The following is a 21,592-nucleotide window of genomic DNA, read 5'->3' as shown; positions in this document are numbered from 1 at the left end:
CATTTGTCTTCTCTGAAATTAATCTTCAAAGCTGAGACAGGGAATTTACACCTAGTAAGTTTAACAGAGGCTCCTTTGGTGAAATCAAACCTGAGTTACAACTTCTTCTTGCGAAATAAAGCTCTGATCTGTGCAAACCTGGTAACAGCCACTTTGTGAATGTTTGCTGGGTTACTCTTCAGTAATCGTTTCATTCTTTTGGTATGTGGATGATGTTGTCACAGAAGTCAGGTGCATGCCCAGAGCAGGTCAACCCCTCCTGCCCTGGTGCCACTGTCTGGAAACCTGAACCGGGGCCGAATGTGTCACCCTGACATACACAAATCACAGGCGGGTCTGGGCTGGAGGAGAGCTTAAAGGTCACCCTTGGGCCGGGACACCTTCCACTGTCCCAGGCTGCTCCAAGCCCTGTCCAGCCTGGCCTTGGGCACTTCCAGCGATCCAGGGGCAGCCACAGCTTCTCTTGTGGGGCAGCTTGTGCCAGGGCCTCCCCACCCTCACAGGGAACAATTTCTTTCTATAATCAAAATCCACCCTCTATCAGTGTGAAGCCATTCCTTGTGTCGTGTCACTCCACGCCCTTGTCCAAAGTCTCTTTCCATGGCGCTTGGAGCCCCTTTGAGCACTGGAAGGCGCTCTAAGGCCCCTCCTCAGCCGCAGCAGCTCCTTCCCCTCACGAACCTGAGGTGTGCGTGAGCGCTCCGGCCTGGAGACGCTCCAGCTGAGGGACGCCTCGGTCCTACGGCCTCTCCCCCTGCGAGGACTCTCTGCCTGCAGCGTTCTGCTCGTCCCCCACCCTTTCCCGGCCCCGCTCACCCGCCCCGGGCCTGTCCCGAGCCTGTCCCGAGCCTGTCCCGGGCCCGTCCCGCCCTGAGCCGCCCTCAGCGCCCGCCCGCCCTCACGGCCCCCCACGGCCCCGCCCTCCAAGTGACGTCACGGCGCGCGGCCGCGCGCGGGCGGGGCCGCGCGCCCCCTCCCCGCCAATCCGGTGCGCGCGACCCCGGGCGCGCGGCCCCGCCTCCGCCCCCCGCCCCTCCCCGCCCCACGTGCGCGGGGCCGGCCCCGGCGCGCGGCGGCTCTCGCGAGATCTCCGATGTAAACAAAGCCGCGGGGCGCGCGGCGGGCGGGGGGGGCAGCACCGCCCGCCTTTCGCCGCCTCGGCCGCGTCCCGCCCACCGCCGGGCGCCGCGGCCGCCGATTGGCTGAGAGCGGCGCGCAGCCCGCCCTCGGCGCGCTCTGATTGGCTGCGGGCGCGGTGCTCTGGGTGTCGTTGCCCGGGGGGTCCCAAACAGTGTCAGTGGCGCCGGCAGCCCGGCAGGTGAGGGGCGGCCCGGGCCGGGGCCGCGCTCGGGGCCGCGCTGCGGCGGCTCGGAGGGGCCGCGCGGGGAGCCGCGGCCGGAGCGGGGGGCGGCGGGCAGGGCGGGCCCGGCCGCGAGGCCTGGGGGACCCCCGGTAGCGGCGGCCCGAAGGCGCGGGGTGTAAAGCGAGGGGCGGCCGGCGGGGTGGGCGCGCTCCGGGAGGCCGCGGCCCCGCTCACCGGGCGGCGGCGGGAGAGAGGCCGGGCAGGTCGGAGTGTTTGGGTGTGGAGTTTCTCAATAGCGGCGGCGGAGGGTGCCCAGGCCGGCTCGGCCGCTGTCAGGGCTCCGGAGGGGCCGCTCAGCCCCGCCGTGGCAGCTCCGCAGCTGTCCCGAGCTGAGGCGCGGCCGTGCCGGGGCCCAGACCAGGAGCTAAAATCTGTTCCGGCGCTCCCTTCCCCTCAGGGCGGGGTGTCACAGGGTGTTGGTACTCAGGGCACGGCAGGCGCAGGTGTCCGTGGGGTGATTTCATCCTTTCCGTGATATTTCGGCTTTCAAGGTTCCTCGGTATGTGTGTCAGGCTGCTGTTGTGTGGCTGAACGTTCTGTTGTTAATTATTATTTTGTTACTAATTTCTGAGTGGTTATTCTGCCTCCCTTAATGAGCTGGCCCAGGCAAAGTCTGCCCTGACGTGAAATGATGCTGACAACCCGTACCACGTTTGGGATTTGGGTTTTTCTGTTACTTTATGAACAGGTTTGGGGTGGGGGGACCCAACAGAGCAGCCGAGGGGTTCACTGAAGAGCTGGCTGGGATCTGTGGTGCTCCTCAAGTGCCTGCTGCCTTTAGGAATGTTACACAGCATTTTCCCCTCACAGAAGTGTGAAGGAGAGCTTGAAGATGGCACAAAAAGCTGACATCAAGCAGTAGAATGTGTGAGCTGCAGTGTAACCCCTACTTTCAAGAGTACAGTACACTGCAATTGTGATTGCACGTTATTTTTATATAATTGTTTTCCAAGACAGCAGCCCATTAGTAAATAGTGGGTTTATGTAATGGTGATGACAACTGTGTACCTGTACCACTATCATCGAATGGTTTGGGTTGGAGGGCTCCTTAAAGATCACCTACTGCAGTTCGAGGTAACTTTGCACTTTATCATGCAAGATCTGTGGTTGGTTGTTTTCACAAACATTCCAGTGATTGAAGGTGCCACTTTGGTGCATGATTTTCTTTTCCTTATTAAAAAAAAGTGCTGTAAAGAGGCCTACAGGTCTGTGTAAGTGGAGTTTCTCCCTTTTCCTTATTAAAAAAAAGTGCTGTAAAGAGGCCTGCAGCTCTGTGTAAGTGGAGTTTCTCTCTTACTTCCTTGAAGAATACATCAAGAAGTAATGTAATCAATAATGCTGTGGGGATTTTATTCAAAGTGCCTGTGTTTGTTGCAGGTGTGTGCCCAGGAACGATGGCCACAGAGTCCCCGCGCCGCCCCAGTCGCTGCACTGGAGGAGTGGTGGTTCGCCCACAAGCTGCCACGTAAGAATCTTCTAGAAGAACAGCCCTTACTGAAATGGGTTTGATTTCCTTGTAGAAGAGCCCAGCCTGAGCTGGTTTGGGGTTTTTTCCCCCCAAAGCCAGCTTGTGTTGACACTGCAGTTTTGTTGCGTTGAGTGTTGTTGTCCAATAAAGTCAACACACGTGGCATTTCTGTCTCCTGGGTGCCAGCTGGCTCCCTAAGTGGGATGCTTTGCACTTGTATACCAAAGCTGTATATTTAAAAGCTAATATACTGCAGAGTTGTGTTGGTGTTTGCACCATTTTGCTGTACAAACATTGCAATGTAGAAAAGTGACGCCAACCTCTTCCTTAGGCCAGAGAGATGTGCCACACATGTTCCTTTCTTGCTATTCTTTTTAATAACACCTTGTCCCAGGAGTGGATATATTAAAACACACAAAACTTGTCATTAAAATTCTCCAGGCAGGAGAATTGTGGATTCTTTTTTTTTTTTACTTAAAAGAACAAGACCAAGCAAAAAGGAAGAAGCTCCATCCTTTTGGTCAGAGCACCTGACAGACAATTTTTGTGCTTGGGTATCCTGATTTTCACTGTGTTCTCATGGGGGTGCTTTCATGGCAGAGGAGCTTTTTGGCTGTAAGACAGCCTAGAAGATTTATGGTCTTTTCTCTGTCTGTTAAAGGAGTTTTGTAGCAGTTTTTCTTTCTTCCTTGGGATGCTGATGCTGCTGCAAAATGGCACCGTATGGAAATATCCACTTCAGGAGGTGTTGCTGTGCTCTTGGAGATAACTGTGTATTTCCAGAAACAAGACTCACTTTATTTTTATTGGAGAGCACAAGAAACTGATTGTTGTAAGACAAAAAGTTGTGTTAGAGGTTTGTCTTGCAGCTGTTTTTTCAATGTGGCAGAATTCCTCAACAAATGTATTTCTCTCTGTAATGACATTTTCTTCAAAATATGCTTAAAATATTATAACAGAAAAACACTGTAAAAAGATGATTACCTGGTTTTTTTTTTTTTAACTGTGGTGTCTTGTTCTTGAGGTACCTGTTTGTGCCTCAAAAATGTCACTCTTTGATGGATCTGTGTGTGCTGAGCACTCAGCAGCGTTCTGCTGCTCATGTTAAGTTTCTACATCATTATTAAAGGAAGATTGGGCCTTTTTGTGGGTTATGTTGTTTTTAACCACTTTAAAGACATCTCCCTGGGAGTTTTTCAACTTCAGGAAGAGATTTAGAGCACACACTCTGAATAAAACACCTCCTAAACATCAGCTTTGGTTCAAGATGCGCTTGGGGAGAGGGGAAAAAAGTGCATTCCGTGAGCTGAGCCATGAAGGCAGCATGACTCTGGCTGGTTGGCATTCCCAGGACAGCTTCAGACTCTGTGTTTAATACTCTACCTGTGGCCAGGCATTTTAATAAAGGTCTGCAGGGGCGGTGTGGGTGACCTACATAAATCAGAGAAGAATCAGCACAGGAGAAACCACAGCTTGTTTGTAAGGCCTCAGCCTAAAGCAGTGGCACAAACTGGGATGTAGAAATCCTGGGATTGCTGAGCAAAGTCTGGCTTGGTTGTGGGCTGGAGTAGGCTTTTGGGAGTGTAAAACTTTATCTTTTAGATTTATCTCTGTTTTCAAAGAGATGTTGCAGCATTTGGGTTCAAGTATCTTTTGTATAGTTGTGTGTAGTGCTAAATTCTCCAGAGTGCTTCATTTTTCAGTGCTAAACACTCCTGTTTTTATTAAAACAATCTTGCACAGCTTCAGAAAAAAAGCACCTTTGGGCATTCAGAGTTCCTAATTTTCAGTTCCCCTTTGTTGCTATGAGAAATCTTGAGTTAGCCCAGGAAAAATTGTGACAGCATAAAAATCAATTTCAGAGCTGCCAAAGCTGTTGCCTAAAGAAAACCTAAAGCCTTTTCTTAGATAGTTTCAGACTTTATGAAGGTAGCTCTTGTTGCCAGTGTCTCTCAGTGCTCCTCATGACACAAAGCACCAACTTTCTGCATGGTTTCAGCACCATCTGTGTGCTGTGCTCAGCCCACGCTGTGGTTACTCAGCAGTTACACAAGGGACTCACCACTCCTGTAAGCTACTCAAAGCATTAGTTTAAAGCTGCCCCAACAAATGTATCTTGCACTATAAACTATCCTCAATCGATGCTGCTAATGAACTTCCAAGAAGGAATAAGCTTCCCAAGCTATAAAATCTCATCTGAAAATACCTCTCCTTGCTATTCTTAGGGAGGGTTTTGTTCCATCCCCTGAGCACTGCCACGTACTCCAGCATTGTCCATCGTGCACAGGAGCTCTGGAAGTTTGCTTGTCCCACCAGGAGAGCTCCAGTCGTTGTTTAAATCCTCATTTTCATGTTGTGAGAGCCAAATCAAGTAGAAAAATACTGAGGAATCATTTCCAAATCCCTGTACCACTTCAGGCCCCTCTGATGTGGAGAACATGGCTTATTCCTTGAATTTAGATTTTATACTTTGCCCCCAAGCAGTTATTCCATCAGCAGGTATCACTTAGCTTTTTTAACAGACTTTTATTACTTTTACTTAGTCCTTTCATTACTTACAAGCCACAATTTATATTATCAGAATTTGGCAGTAAAATTAAGTGCCTGCATTGCACACTTACTATTTTCCTATGTGCTGAAGGTTGGCCCATGTTTCCTTTTGCTGATCTGTCTAATTTAATATATTCATGACCATTTCTGAACTTCTTTGGCTGAAATTCTCCTTCTGTTTTGCAGGGAACAGTCATACATGGAAAGTGTTGTTACCTTCCTGCAAGATGTTGTGCCACAGGTAGGGTGTGGATCTTTAAAACTGCTTCTTTCAGTGCACAAAGCAGCGTCAGGAATCCTCACTCTGCTTTGTAAATTTATTATTTCATCAAATAAGTAAATTTGTTATTTTAAAAGATATATATTTATGTATTTGTTTATACTTATATATAATAAATATGGCACTGGAATGGTCCCTTCATGGTTGCCCACGGGCCTCCCAGTAGCAGAAGGGAACTAATTTTGTTTAACTCTTTGGGAAAGCTGTAGTCCATGGTGGAGGAGCACTGCAGCTGATTGTACCTTCAGGAAATAATCTTGATTCTGATTCCAAGGATTATCTTGGTTAGTTAGTGTCTTGTTTCCTCATTAATTTCCTCTTAGGAATTCTCAGTGTATTTGTTCTGTAATAATATAAAAACAATGCCCTCACTAATATCAATTTGTGAAATGAATTTTGGACTCAGGATTAAAATTAAACACATTTAAAGTTTCAATTAAGAGGTTGCTGCATTCAACAGCCTCCCATTCCCCCTCTCTGGTTAAAGGATACAGTCTGTGTTTTATTTTACAGATCAGTTTGCCTTGGAAGGGTGGAATGTGATTTGTTTTGAAAAGTAAACCCCACACTTATTTTTTACATTTGTATTTTTAGTTCGTGTTATTGCTTTTCTGGCATGTATAAAGTGATTATACAAGATCTGTTCATATTTAATCCCAAATAGTGCTCAGTATTTTGTTATAATTCATTTGGCAGTGATGGTATTTCTGCTGTAGCTCACGTTCCTGCTGCCACAGCTTCTCCTGAGGACTGTAAAACCTCCAGTTTGGAAACACTGCAAGTCTCACTCCACAATTTCTTTTTGTATCTCATCTTTTTATGGGAATCTGTAGAACACAGGACTGAAACATGGATCTGTTCTCCTGGAATTGCAGTTTATTCTCTATTAAAAGACTATATTAAAGTTGTCACAAATAGAACTAAAAGGTGTCAGTAACATAAACTGTGTAGTAAAGGTTTCTTTCTTTCCTCAGTCTGGCTTGCAGCGCTTTTAAGTGAATTAAAGAGAATTTTAATGATAAAACACCTCATGTGAGAACGTCCAACACTGCTGAAGTTAAAGATTGTAGAAGCCAGTGTGTTTAATTTTATTAACTCTAAGTCACGTGGCATTTCTTACCTGCCCCAGAAGATTTATTGTGATAAATATTCCTACATCAGTGAGTGATTTTCAGCATGCTTATGTTGTATGAATGCTGGTGACAATAAGATCCATGAATCATGTTTGTGGTTTTTAATTAAATTCCTTCTTACAGGGGGAGAAAAAACAGTGTTAAACTTCCTTATTTCAACCCTTTTGCTTTTTGTCCAGGCCTACAGTGGAACCCCACCAGAAGAAAAGGAGAAAATCGTCTGGGTTAGATTTGAAAATGCAGATTTAAATGGTATGGCTTCTTTGTCTCTCACTCGTTGTTGTGAGTGTTGGGTCTCTGTGCAATAATTCCAGTCAGCTTTCTCTGTAATAAAAGAATCATAAACACTATGATTTTCTTGAGTAAAACTCCTCTTAAACGACATTTTCAACCATAAGAGAATGAACAAAGCTCACTGAAAGCATGGAAGCATCAGAGACAGAGAAGATTATTTGGGGTGATGAAAGAGGATGTTTCCAGGCCCAGTCAGAACAGGCTGCATGAAATAAATTTAAGCACAACATGAAGGATTCTGAGGAACATGCTAAAGAGTTTGGTTATATGAACCTGAAAATGGTTTGAGATTTTTTTTAAAAATAGAAAGAAAACAAACCCCACAAGCAAACAAACCTTAACTGGCCTAAAGATGGCCATAAAGCCATGTACAGATTATAGGTAATTTCTAGTTCTAATAACCCTGATTTAGGTCCTCTCTCACTCCATCCCTAACCTTTTAAAAAAAAGGGAGCAGGGATAAACAGGTGGAAGAGCTCAGGGCTGAATGGGGAATCAATCACCCTTTTCTCTTAGACCATGTTGCTATCCAGAAAATTTTTCTCTGCCATTTTAAATGTTAAAGCTTTCTCTTTGTGAAACTTTAACAATGAAGTTTCCATGAAAGAATATATTTCAGTATTGGTCCAGTATAAAAATGTAAAGCACCTTGGTTGCTTTTAGTTCTAACAACTGAGGAAACACCATCTAGTGTTGCTGAGAGCAGCTGGGCTTGGTCCTGACCTGCTAATAATGGCTCTGCTATTGAACCCCAATTCAGATACATCCAGGAATATGGAATTCCATGAAATCCACAGCACTGGGAATGAGCCCCCGTTGCTGCTGATGATTGGATACAGTGATGGGATGCAAGTCTGGAGCATACCTGTGAGTACAGAGCTCACCTCACTCCTTCCTTCTCCTTGTTTTGGTCTATGTTCTGTTTTAACTTTAATATTTTACCTTTAATTTTTCCTATTGGAGTGGAAAGAGCCAACACTTCCCACCAATGTCATATGGATTGTGTGTAATGTGCTTATCTTCAGATAATCCTGAGCGTAGCTCAAACACTTCAGTTCGTGTGCCTTCAGATTTTTCAGGGCTTTTGACACATTATTCCTGCTAAGGACACTTCCAGACTCAAACTGGGAGCAGTGTTTGCCATTCTGGAATAGTTTGTAGCCCCAAAAAAAAGACAGATTTGTTCTTTAACAGGAAGGAATAAGGGTGGAAAAACACCCACAGGATTTGTTTGTCCCAGCAATTCAGGTATGACAGTATTAACAGCATTTTACAATCACGTGTTTGTCATGGACATGATTTGCAATTTTAATTTTATGAAGGGCTCTGTGTGCATGTGGGTTTGATTTCATGCTGTCATCCCCACCCCCTGGTTTGTGTTGCAGAGTGGTTTATGGGCACATGGTCTTCATTTGGGGAATTTCCCCCAAATTTCTTGAAAGGAGAGAATGAAGCTGAATACAGTAGGTCATAAAATTCTGAACTTAGGAAAAGCAAAACGTTTCACAACACTTTGTCCTTCAGAATAAAGCAGGGAAGATGGAGTTCTTTCCCTTTGTGAAATACACCGTTTTTTCCAGAAATGTGTGCATTTTACAACTTTTTGGGTAGCTATGTAGAACATGTGTTTATATACCACTAGCTTAGGAAATAATGTTAATTTATACAGCAAAATTTCAGTTAAATTGAGTTTTATGGGTGTGGTAGAGCTTTCCCCCTCTTTATTGCATCTTATTATCCTCTTGATTGCATCTCATTAGCTGGAATGAGGAAATAAGAAAGCTCCTGAACTTTGGCATTTGAAGGAATGTTTAATAGAAATGGAGGGAGACCTAATATACTTCGCTAAATTTCAGTATTTTGTAACCGTTTGCTAAAATTTAGGAACTTTTGACTGAAACTTGGGAACATTTCAGCCAAAACTGAGGGAAATTTTCTCTCGCTTGTGTTACACAAAGCGCCCACACGGTGGCGCTGGGACACCGAGCTAAGAGCGGCAGCAGACCCGCATCAATTAATTAATTAATTAATTAATTAATTAGGATACCCTGAGTATCACATCGGCTTGAGCTCAAGAATCCTTACAAAACACCCTGTTTTATCCAGCTGGAATGTTCTTATCCAAATGAACGCGTGTTTTCTAAAGAAAAAAAGAGAGATGTGTTGCCATGGGTGGAGTTTTTTCCTTTTTCTTTCTTTTTCTTTTCTATTTTTTCCCTCCTTCTCCTTGTGTCTGAATGAGCCACAAGTTAGGCCACGGAATACCTGGTTTTGCCTTCTTTTCAGTAGGATCATACAACCAGGCTGTCCTTTTTTTTTTTTTTTTCTTCCCCAAAGTATTTCACTTCTTCATAATTCCTAGCTTTTGATAGTATTTGCTATTTCAAGAAAACTAACAAAAATTAAATTGCAGGACAGCTTCTCTTAGTATTGTTCAACTTCTGCAGAAGTATGAGTTGAGGGGCCGTGCAGTGAAATGGAGAAAATGCCAAATGTGGAAACATTTTACCATCCACCTTCAGAATGTCAGCTGTGGAGATATTGCATCACTTTGCCAGCCCCTCATTTGTGTGTTCTGTGAAATTCTCAGAGCACGGCCAGGGAGGTGCAGCTTGGACCTGGGCACTTCGTGTTAGTCCAGCCTCAGCGTTGGAGTGCTTCCTCTGTTAGTGGAGGTTTTCACAGAACAATAATCTTTAACATCGGTTTTAAATATCTTTACAGAGCAGGGTTTGTATATCCAACAAATTTGGAGGGAGCATAAACTGGAGGGGTTTTTTCACATTGTTGTCTCTCCTTTGCATTTTTTCCCTTGCTTAGCCTGAGCACAATAAAACCTGGCAGTTATGTGATTGACTACATATTTAAGAGCTTATTTGGCAACACTTTTTTGTGTCCTTTGCTATTACACAAACCTTTCTTCTTGGCCCTGCTGACTATTTAGCTTATAATTAAGCAATATTATTCCAGCTAAGAAAAGAAAACCCCAACCCTGCATTCTCCAGCGTAATCTGCAAAAGCAACAATCTGACATTTATGTGCAAATCTCCTCAGGAAGGCTATTATCTGTAGCATTGTGCTTTTTTATTCCTACAATTGGCCCTCTATTCAGCACTTAATAATGTGTTGCAGGCAGCAGGGTTTGTGTGTGAGTGATTATGAAGTGTTTATGACAGCTCCTAAGCCGACACTCGGGCTAATGGTGTTACATTGACTTGCCCACACCTCGCAGCCTTTCCCCAGCGCTGTGTCTCTGCGCAGGCTGAGTGCTTTCACATTAACATCTCCTTGCAGGAAGATCTTTTGACTGCACGAGTGTGGCTCGCAAATGGGAGATACCATTAGGGCCCTTCAAAGGGCTGGGGTGGTGTTTGGGGGAGCCTGGCCTTGGAAGTGCAGCTGGAGGTGCACAAGGAGCGGAAGGTGTCCCTGCGAAGGGCTCCGCTTTGATCTCTGCTCTCAAACGGGGGTGGGAAGGTTAAAAGTGGGCTTAAAATACGCCTGGCTAAGTGGGGAGGAATCTGGGAATATGACTAGGAGTTCCTATTTGATAATGGTGCAGCGGAGCTTTGTGTTTTGTTTGGAATTTGTTTTCGCCTCGCTCCCAGTTTCATGTTTCAGAGACGATTGGAACTGGTTTCTGCCTGATGTGGTTTCCAAGTATCTGTTCTAGATGTTCCTGTTCAGGGAATGCACGTTGGCTGCTTTTTTTATTTTTTTCTCGTTGTAGGCTGGGGATTTCAGGAGTAGAAAAATCATCTTAATTTAATGGTTCTTGTTACAATTAAAAAAGAAAACTTATCTCAAGCTGCAATCCAAACCTCTTTCTAGAGGGAACCACTTCCATTTATTACTCGGAAAAATGGAGCAATGGCCTGACCTAGTGAACCTGAAAAATGCCTGAGGACTTTGCAAAACATCTATGCAAATCATTTTCTGAGGCTCTGGGCTTTTCACACTTGAAGATGCACCAATGTGCGAGAAATAATGTTTTATAAAACTTCTGATTCCGTTAGCACTGCCGTAATTTAAAGTACTCCGTGCAACTTCATCCTCAGTCCAGTCACTAGAGTAACATTCTTTGAGCATTAGATTCTTACAATCTCTAGATAATTACAGAGATTTGGATTGAATGGAAAAGCTGAGTGAATTTCTAAACTGAAGTGATAAAATGTGTTCATTTTCTTCCAGTCCTTCATTGCTTTCTCAGAAGCACCATGACTGGAAGTGGTCTTTAACCCCTATGCAGCAATATTTGGTGGTGGTGTCTATCAATTGCTTATTATCATATTATAGCATCATATCATGATATCTTCATGTTTAAAACATACAGGAGAATATTTAAAAACAGCCTTCTGATCATTCCCTTTTCCTGTTACTCATTCCCCAGTTTCCATTTCTAGAGTGGCCCAGTAGTTCAAGCATTGAGTTCCAAACTCAATTTCCTTTCACTTTGGTGTGTTTGGCTTTTTTTGTTGTTGTTTAAATTTTTTTTTTCACCATGTGAAAACCATTTTCTCTGGTTGGAAACCATTAGTTATCCTTGGTGTGAACAAAACTTTCTTTGTTCAGCTTTTTTTTATGGGTGCAAACTGGTGTGCTCCAAACAATACAGCTCTGTCATCAAAAATTAACCAGTGCTGCAGATTCCTGGGCTGTCATGTTTTAAGCAATAGCTCAAGATGTCTTAAGTGAAGGAGAGAGCTCTTCTTCTTCCTTTAATTGGAAGAGAGCAATGAAAACTTTGTTGGGGGACTTGAATCCTTTGCTTCCAGCCTTCCCTGTAGGTCTGGGAGTTGTGGTCGATCCCATGTTTTGGGAAAGCTGAGATGTTCTACCAGACCAGCTTGGAGCCGTCATTTTGGATTCACTCTTCCCTACAACGAGTACCTGACGCTGCTTTTACAGCTTAATATCCAATTCTTGAAACCTGTTTGGAAATATTCTTGGCTTTTGGAATGGGAAAGAAAAACTTTTAAGAGCTCTGAGAGCTGCCACGGGGGCTTGCTACTTAGCTGGATCCAATCCAAAATGGCAGCCACAGCCTCGTTTCTCACAGGTGCTTTTTGAAGAATTTAGAGCTCTGTTTTCAATTCATGAGCTCTATTTATATTTTGTCTGTGCATGTGAGACTGTGGAGCTCGAGGGACTGGTAATGGGATGTGGAGCCTTTGGCTGAGAGTTGCCAGCCCACATCTGACCCAGGCTGGCCGTTCTCCCCTCAGTGTGCAATTCCTTGTCCCACTTGAGTTCCTAGTGGGATAAGTGTCCCATTCACAGGGAGGATTGGCTGCCTGAGCAGTGAGATAAGGGCTGGAGTGGCAGGAAGATCAGGCCACACAATCTCTGTCCCCCTGAAGATGGTGCTTTTGCAGGCAGATTGGATCTGTGTGGCCTCAGCAATGAAGTTTTATGTTGTCTGTAGATAAATGAAGGGCATTAGCATTAACCACAGTTCATTCAGGGATTTGTAAGACTGCAGATAGCAGAAGCTTCTGCTGGTGGTGGTGTTTGAAAGAAGTTCATTGGAATTCAAAGAAAATCTTGAACTCAAAGCCCTAATGCATTTTTCAGTGCCAAGCAAACCAAGGAACAACCAAGTTCTTACTAATTCATGACAGGCAACAACAGGCAATGCCTTCTATGAGTCCCTGTCTCTACAGAACAGTTAAGGACACACAACTTAAATCCCCTAAAAAAGCTGTTACTTTATGAAACCATGCGAGATTAAATATTAGTGTTTTAATGTGATCCATGATGTAGTGTCACATCAAGATTTTTTGGAAACTTTATTTGTGCCTGTTAGAGAATTTTGAATTTTCTTTACAAACGAGCTGCTGGTGGTTGGGTGGCATCTTGTATTTTCATTGCAAAGTCTCCAGTGGGGGTGTATCTTAAAATTTGCTCCTTTTTAGCTCCCAGGAGTCAGCAAGTGAGCTGGAGGGGCTGAACCCAAACCATTCCATGATTTAGAGTCCTACAGGGACTGAGCAAAGGACCTGTTAACCTACAGTGGTCTCAAAACAGGGGCTAAATACCTGTAATCTCATCTTTGTCACTGTTGGATCCTGTGGCTTTTGTTACTCCACTTAACCTTTCTGTAATTTTCCCCCAGTATAAAATAATAAATTATCTTTTAAATAATGAATATTAATTATTCAAAAGTTAGTGCATTTTATGCATGAGAAGAGCTGGGCTGGGATTTCCATGTTAAATGCTTCACTACAAACAAGCTTCATTTGTACTTGGACATTTTAGGCTTTTCTTTGCAAGTCTCAAGTTTAAGCTTTACCAGGTCTTGGCACCCCAGGCTGGATAAACATGCTCCTGGAGTTCAGGATATTTAAGAGCAGAACCTGAGTTAAGAAGGTTTGGCCTTCTCTGTGTGTCTTCCTTTGGGGACTGGAACTTTGTTTGAAGTAGATGGGAGTTGGGGCTCATGTGCTGGCAGAGTTAGAAAGGAGAAGGAGGTGTCTGAGCTGGGCTGGGACATTTTATGGGGATCACTCCTTCTGTACCTTTGTTGTGCTGGTTCCTTTCCCTCTTGTTCTCATTCATAGCCAGAGATGTGCACACACGTGTGAAACAGCATGTTCATGATGTGAGGGAAAAAATCTTTAATTGCCAATAATAATAGTTCCAAACCCTTCTATTTTCCTTCTTTTCCATTTCCTCCTTTGCCTTTTCATAGAGCTGCTGTGTTCCAATGGACAGAAAACGTGCTGCTGTCTTAATTTTTTAAATCTCTTTATTACTCTGTCCCTCTTTAATTTTCCTCATTTTCTGCTTAGCTGTGCTTTACATTTTCCCAAGCTGTTTTTTCTGGATACAGATGTTTTCGTCCAGAGGCTTTTTTTTTTTTCTCCACTGCACTCCAAGCTCATGATCAGTTAAAAGCCATCAGCAAACCTTTGCTGAGTTGATTTCTGATCATCATTTCTGTGTCTTGTATAGAATCTGGTCGAGATGCTGCTCCTGAGGGAGAATTAAACTTGTTTTGCAAAAGCTGGAGTACTGCAGGGTTGTGTGTGCAGAGGGAAGAGAAGAATCTGCTGTGGTTGGAACATCTGCCTCATAAAATAAGAGCAGGGTAGACCCAGGCATTAATTCTCATTTTGATTGCAGTTTGAAAAGTGTTGTGTTCATCAGGAATAATTCTGATGGTGTCAGTAAAAGTGATATTAATTGATAAACTGCTGGGCTAAAACGGGTTAGAATGTTATTTCACCACATTTGTGTAGCTTGTGTGTAATTCCAGGCTTAACAGGGAGAAGCAGTAGTTCTCTATGTTGTGTGCAGGATGATGGGTTAGCTCTGGAGTAAATGGTATTTTCAAAGTAATTTTATTTATAATTGTGCTTCATGGGGTGGGTTTCATTCTCCCCCATGACTTAGAGCAGTGATAATAAATAACCAGGCAGGATTGGATGTAAGCTGAGAGCCTGGAGTACTGTACTTGGGATTTGCTGGTTAAACAGTAGGAGTATTTTAACTTTTTGGACGTGTGAGCTGAAGTGCAGAAAGAAATGGAAACAACCCTAAAATGACATTTCCAAAAGTTCACTTGAATTTATAGTTTATTGATTCCTAGGAACCTTATTCCAAATCATGTTCTCTTCTGATATTGTAAGCTGCTTGTTTGGCAAAACTTTATGCCAGCCTTGGCTGTGTTCTGAGGCTCATTACATCTGTTTTAAGTTGTTGGTTATTTGGAAATGAGCTTCATAATGTTTGCCATTTTCCTGGAGCTTGACGTTCCGTATCGGATCCATTACCAGGCAGTTATGAAAATACATTGAGTGACCATTGCAGGAAGTCTGGGAATTCATCTTGACTGCTTCTGGTTTAATCTTTTCAGCATTGCCATCAGTGGCAGGCTTAAGTAGCTTGACCACCTCTTTTTAAACATGGCTTTCGCACCTGGTGAGTGTGAAATGAACCAATATATGAAATTCTCCCATCTTTTTCCACCCATGTTTGCCACTCTTGATCTCTGTTGAATTGGCATTTTTCTTTAGAACCATGAGAAACGTGGCATAAATTTTAGTAAATTTTAGTCAGCTTCAAGTCCTGCTTCTTCCAAAACCTGGGTGGTCATGAGCAATTGATTTGAGACTTCTAAGATCTGTTCTCATTTACAGAAATGCCAGTGGTTGCTTAGGCAGAGTCTTCCCAGTGTACTTCCCTACAATGCCTCTCTACCTACCTTCTTAGCTACTAAATGTGTGTATATTTGAAAGTATATATCTGCTTTTTGCATTGCTGTTGGCATTTGCAGATCAGTGGAGAAGCCCAGGAGCTGTTCTCGGTGCGCCACGGGCCGGTTCGAGCTGCACGGATCCTCCCAGCCCCTCAGATCAGTGAGTACACAGTTCAAGAGATCATCATTCACCAGAGCTTTTCAAAAAGGCTGCTTTTCCACTCCAGTAAAACTAACAAGGCAACAGAATTTGGTTTTTGGGGTGCTACTGGCTTCTGATTTGTTCAATTTTTCCTTATTTTACATTAACTTGACTCACTTTGACCCTTTCAGTGGCTGAACTTTTATCATCCCTTGAGTGCAACTCCTCTGTCACTGCTTAAATACTATTTTATCAAATTCTGAGCCAAGCTGCTTAATTTAACAGGATTCTTCCAGAAGCTGAGTTAACCCCCAGAAGAACTTGCTGCAAAATCTGAGCAACTGTGCATAAATGAGCAGATTCCACTAAAAAAATTACCCTGTTCCATCCAAACCCAATCTAATTGTAGACTTCTGCAAGAACTGTTGGGGTCTAAATTAAATGAGTTGTTTTACTTTGTGGATGAAAAGAATGTCTTTCTAGTATGACCAAGGTGTTTGGGGATTATGCTGGGTTAGAATTTCTAGTAATATTTTATGAATTAATTAATGAACTCAAAAAACACAGCCTCAAATCTTACTTAAATTATTCATAGTAAATTATACTAATTTTGTGTGTTTCAAAGAAAGTAAATGAAGAAAGTTAAAGGTTTCATGGACGTATTATACATTGTTTTGGTGATTTCCTGAGCAGAGGAATATACAAAGTGTATGTGGCTGTGTAAGTGTTATAGGTTAAACTAACTTACAGTAAAATACTTCCCAGGCCTGTTGTTCCTTTATTCCATTTACTGGAACACTGCATAATTCCCAACAAGCTGCTCTTTTGCTATTATGTGTGTCACTGAGTAATGGATGTCTGTGCCCCTTCCTCTCTCAAAGGAAAAAAAAAAAAAAGGAGGAAGAAAAGTGTAAATGGAAATGAAAATGAAGTAAATTAATTGAAGAACCTGGAAGTTCTGTTTTTTTCTGGTATTGAAACAGGTTTTTGATTTTTCAATCGAGTAAATTACACTCATGAACTCCTTCAAGCAGTTACTGTCCTTCTGCCTCTAAATTCCATATATTAGCATCTGACAATGATAGTTGTTACATTAGAAAACTATTCAAATTAGCTCATATTAAATTAAACCAAACCTTTTAAAAACATGTTTTGGTCTCTTTTTACATGGCTTGGTTTAAATAAATCTTTGATTAAAAGTACATGAATGTATCATTGACCAGTATCTGGAATCAGATAAAAGTAAAGCTGTAATAAGAGGCCTTAGATAACTAACTCATGAGCTTTAATGATTCTGAACAAAATAAAAGGAATTTGTAAAGGAGAAGCTGATTACCATCAGCAGGCTCAAACACTGTTTTACTGTAAAGCTGTAAAAAGGGAATTATTGAAAATAGGAGTCTCTTGGTGGATGGATTTGGCACGTTCCTAGAAACAGATCTTAGCTGGTGATAAGCAGCTCATTCCCAGGTGTGAAAGGAAAGCTCATGGCTTTAACTTGGTGACTTTAAGGGAGCAGAACTTAATAGTTTGTCAACTATTTTGTTAAAAAACTGCAGTCCTTTGATGTTAGATCCTCTGCCTCATAGTGTGCCTCATGGCATAATGAAGCCTTGTTTCAGAGGGGTTAATTCATGCAGAGGATCTCCTTCAGCAGGTCCTGGGTGCTGCTGGCAGCAGGAGCCTGGGCAGGTTCTGGAGCTGCCCTGGGGCACTGCCAGCTGGGAGCTGGGCAGGTTTGTTAGTTCAGGAGCTGGGCCAGCTCTGGAACTGCTCAGGCCTGGCAGCTCTGCTCTGGTCTGAGCCAACAGCCCTGGCCTGGCCTGGCCCAGCTCTGCAGCATCACTTTGATGTCCTGGTGGCCATGGCAGTGCTGCTCTGCAGCCTGCTGGAGATGTCCTTAAATCCTTGAGGGATTTCTGTAAATAATGCTAAACCCCACAGATACCAACTCTTCTCTGTGGTCAGGTCATACCTACCTTCAATAGACAGGGCTTTAATTATTCTGTACAGTTTACGATATAAATGCCCTTTTTGGAGACTGAAGGTTTGCCCTGGGACCAGGTTTTGGGCTTGCAGAGCTAATATTTAGACTATGAGAACATCTCAGTCTGGACTCTGGCAGTGTTAGGGACAAGAATTCTGAGCTGTGCTATCTGCTGAGCCATCCTTGGCACAGCTGCTGGGCTGGCCTGGCTCTTCACTTCCAGACCTGGGTGCTGGGCTGGACTGAGTGTTGTTTCCATGTGCCCAGGTGTGCTGGGGGCTGGATTTTTTCTGTCAGTGCATTTATTTCAGTTACCTCTGCTGTTCTTTTACCTACAAAATCAGAATATTGATGCTTTCTGAGGTAAGCCAGTGCTACAGTCTCCTATTTTTTATTACTTCTCCCAGGTCATTTTACAAGCCCCTGGCCAAATACCTGCTTTGCCTTCTGCTGGCCCATTTGTTAAGGTAGAGCTGCATAGTTTAAAAATCAATCAAGAAACTCAGAAAGCCAGAGGAGCAGCTCTGTGTGTGGCAATTCCTGCTCAAAGGGACACGGTGACAGGCTGGTGTGGTGAAGTTTAGATCAGTGGTTGTCTGTAAAACCTATTTCCATGTCTCAGCATTATGAAAATAAATTCCTCCAGCGAGCTGAATTAATTTATTGCCATTTTCTAGATTATGCTGCTTGCAGAAAAGATAGTGTAATAGCCTTACATCTCTCAGTGAATTTGGCTGTTCACTCAGATTGACTTATAAGGGGAAAAAAAGCAAATTAAAAATACGTTAGAGGTACTAAAACCCATTGAGAGTTGAAATACTGCAGCAGATTTATCCCTGTTATCCACTGCTCCCATCTTTGATGTTGGTAAAATGCAGAGTTGAACCTCAAAAGCTGACTCAGGTTTATGTGCAGGTACACTTAAAAAGCTCTAATATTTAGGTTGCTCCCTAAAGGAAGGCAGATGTGAGGTTTGTGTATGTTCAGCCACTTGGGTGGCTCAGTGGTTTTCAATTTCCAAAGGCCAAAATAATCACAGGGTCTGTGTGGTGGAGAAACTGGCCCTGCACGATGGACAGGCAAGGTTTGGGGTGGTGTAGGTGGGTTTTGCAGGTGTGTGTTTGAGTTTTGGTGTTCTCCCACTGTTCTGTGGGGTTTTTGGGATAATGAATGGTAATGTCTGTGGACTACAGAAATTACAGACTGGAATTCTCCAAGTAAGGCTTTTAGAGATATTACAGGGGAGAATTTTGGAGTGCAACACTGTAAAATACTAATTTCTTTGAAGCTTTGGACTGACCTGTATTCCATCATCACATCACATCAGTGCTTTAGACCAGTGCACCTGAAACTTTCACCCAGTTGGGCTGAGAGGGAATTCCAGCCTGGGGCATTCCCAGGTCCTGCTTGGCTGCTGCACTGAGGTGGGGCAGGACCCCAGATGCAACATGATTTGCAAGGAAAAGATGGAAATAAGAGGGGTTTAGTGGAGCAGGAGCTGTACTACATTATTAGATGGGACTGATCAGTGGATTTACACACCAGGAAAATCCACTCCATGGTGCCTCTGTGCCACTGCTAAATAGGTCAGAGTGTGAAATTCATCCAGTGCATTTCCCCCCATGGGAAACCAGGGTGATTTCCATAGTTCTGAGCAGCTTTTGGGTTCCTGTGAAAATCACTGGGTTTCATTTTTATTCTGCATAAAGATGTGCTGCTGTTATTGTTGTTGTTGCTCTTTTATTATTGGCATTATTGAGAGGCCTTAGCAGGCCCGAGGTCTCTATTCACAGTTTCATCAGCAGGACAGGGCCTAAGCTGCTTTGAGCTTACATGTGGGTAACCTTTTGACTTCATAAACTTCTAAATGTTGATTTGTATGAAATTTCATTTAGCCACAGGGAGATTTTTTTTTTCTTTTTTTTTTTTTTCAATTTTAAGCACACCAACTGAAGTTAGGTTTTTAAAAAACCAAATGTATCATTTAGCTAAATGGAGCTGTAGATAAGGTGGTGCCTTGTTGGCAGGAGGGGCAGTTTTCATTACTTTAATTGTGTGATTTGTCAGGATTTCCAGCATTTTATAAATGCTGTAGTGTTATATGACAGAATTAAAAGGATTTAGAATAAAAGGAGTTTAAGAAAAAGACTTTGCAACAGGATTTCAATACTTTTTGTATTTGGGGGATTTAGGGAGCTGTTTTTCATTTCAATTTTGTTAAACACTGTGTGTGCAGCAGGTGTGTGCAACGTCAGCGCCTCGCACATGCAAATAAACACAATTTTACAAATGAAAATTAATCCAGCAGAACTTGGGGGATTAAATCCCACCCCAGAACTGGGAGAGGCTCCTGCTTCCATTAGAGCATGGCAGAGCCCAACACATGTCGCTCTGTGCAATCTCATGAATGGGACACCTATTAACCTGATTTAATGCCCTCAGAGGCCTCCCAGTAATGATCCTTTCCTGCAGTATTAATATTTACATTCTGAAAGTATTGAAATAGAAAATGGATTTTTTAAAATTGAGGGACTGGAGTCATTACAGACTGAAATCAGAAGTTTAAGCACCTGTTGCAGAATCTGTGCTGTGGGTATTAAAACTGGCATTCCTTTTTATTTTGGGAACTTGATTCCCTGGACTTCCCTTCACCTTTTTCCTCCTTCTTTCCCCTTCCTTTCGTTAAACTGAGAACTAGACCATAAAGAAACGTCTGAGTTCATGTTTCTAATACATCTTAGTGAAAAAAGAAGAAAAAAAGTAGAGTTAAATACTTCAGGTAAAATCCTGGCTGCACTTAAATCAGTGTCAGAACTGCTGGTAGTCAGCATTTCCCCCTCAGTGCTGGGAACAGAACAAATGGAATTCATCTGTTACCTGGGTTGAAGGAAACAAATCGGTTGCCAGACTCTTAAGGAGACTTTATGTTTCATTTATCAATTTACAGGTCAGTACATACAGTACAGGTTTGACTCACCAAAGAGCTTGAAATAATAGGAATAAAAGGGAAATCCATCTGGCTGGTTTAGGTTCTTTGTAAAGCTATTGCTGATGGTGAAGTTATTGATGTGACCCATTTGACTTTATAAATACCCAAAGGTGTAGGAGGGAAGACTTATCCTTGTACAGATGAGAGGACTGAACAGTGTTTGTTACAAATTAAGTGCATGTACCTGAGTTATTAATAATTAACAGGGTCTGCTGTGTCAAAATGAATATTGTTAATTGTTGTGCCTTTCTGAATAAATGATTTAGGGTTGTACAGCAGTATTTGAGATTTAAATTTTGAGCAGGCTCTGTCACTAATATTCTTTAGAGATCAAAGGGTTTGGTGTATAATGGAGAAAAAAAAATTCCATTATTCACCACACACGTGCAGACCTATAGATAGATAATTAAAAAGTCAAAGTTGAAAGAAAATGGAGGAAACTTCATAGTGGTGGTGTTAGTTGTTACTCAGTTATTTAAGTTGGGTAGAAACATACCCTGGAATTCATTTAAACATTGTTCACAAGCAGAAGTGGGATTTTTTTGCTGTTGTTGTTTTTCCTTAAACTCAATTTTAGTTTTATTTCTGTTTACGCAGCAGTAAAGCAAAGTTCTCCAAACTCTTAAAACCCCCTTCTGAGAAGTGTGGTGTCTTTAACAATCTGCCTGTGCTGGGGTGAAGGTGTTACTGAGCCTGGGGGGACGGCAGGCTGGGTTCTAGTGCCAGGGCTGGTGCCACTGGTGTGGGAATGGACCCCAGGGCAGGGACAACTGGCCCAGCATGGCACAAACCCAGCTCTGCTGGGCTGTGCTGTGCACGTGTCACCTGGTGAAACCACCCCTGAATGTGGTTGGGGTGTGGTGTAGGAGTTGTGTTTTCACTTGGAGTCCCACTGGAGGTTGTTTTGTGAAAAGCTGGAATCTCCTGATGGTGGAACAGATGGATCTGGTTTGAATTTCATCTCCTGTTTGCTTGGGCTCAGGGCAGGGGCTGCAGAGGCTGCTCTGAGGTTGGCACTCGTGTGTTCCACTTGCACAAACTGGAAGCCGAGGTGTGAACCCCAGGCAGAGCTGCTGAGGGCCTTAGTGCAGACAGCTTTATAAGGAACAATGAAAAGTGAGCAAGAATCACTTGTTACAGTCCCAGAATCCCAATCCAAATGGGATGAACAGAAAATCACTCCCAA

General features: G+C 43.2%; 1 protein-coding gene across 23 annotated transcripts in view; it reads left to right on the top strand.

The window, feature by feature from the left end:
• The first annotated feature begins 1,193 nt into the window (after positions 1-1,193).
• The window catches only part of BCAS3 (BCAS3 microtubule associated cell migration factor), a 299,613-nt gene continuing 279,214 nt past the window's right edge, over positions 1,194-21,592 (top strand). For 10 of the 23 annotated variants that reach the window (XM_069033160.1, XM_069033167.1, XM_069033172.1 and 7 more), the window contains exons 1-6: positions 1,195-1,318; positions 2,741-2,828; positions 5,568-5,622; positions 6,974-7,046; positions 7,849-7,955; positions 15,367-15,448. In XM_069033160.1, the coding sequence (XP_068889261.1) occupies positions 2,758-2,828; positions 5,568-5,622; positions 6,974-7,046; positions 7,849-7,955; positions 15,367-15,448 (388 nt within the window). In that variant the 5' untranslated portion in view covers positions 1,195-1,318; positions 2,741-2,757. Of the gene's footprint in view, positions 1,319-1,623; positions 1,863-1,987; positions 2,548-2,612; positions 2,639-2,740; positions 2,829-5,567; positions 5,623-6,973; positions 7,047-7,848; positions 7,956-15,366; positions 15,449-21,592 lie in introns of those variants that run through there. The other 13 variants (XM_069033162.1, XM_069033163.1, XM_069033179.1 and 10 more) reach the window with 9 other exon arrangements.

The sequence above is a fragment of the Aphelocoma coerulescens genome, chromosome 19 (assembly GCF_041296385.1).
Source record: "Aphelocoma coerulescens isolate FSJ_1873_10779 chromosome 19, UR_Acoe_1.0, whole genome shotgun sequence".
Taxonomy (NCBI): Eukaryota; Metazoa; Chordata; class Aves; order Passeriformes; family Corvidae; genus Aphelocoma; species Aphelocoma coerulescens.
The sequence above is the reverse complement of the archived record's forward strand: the minus strand, read 5'-3'. Positions and strand labels throughout refer to the sequence as shown.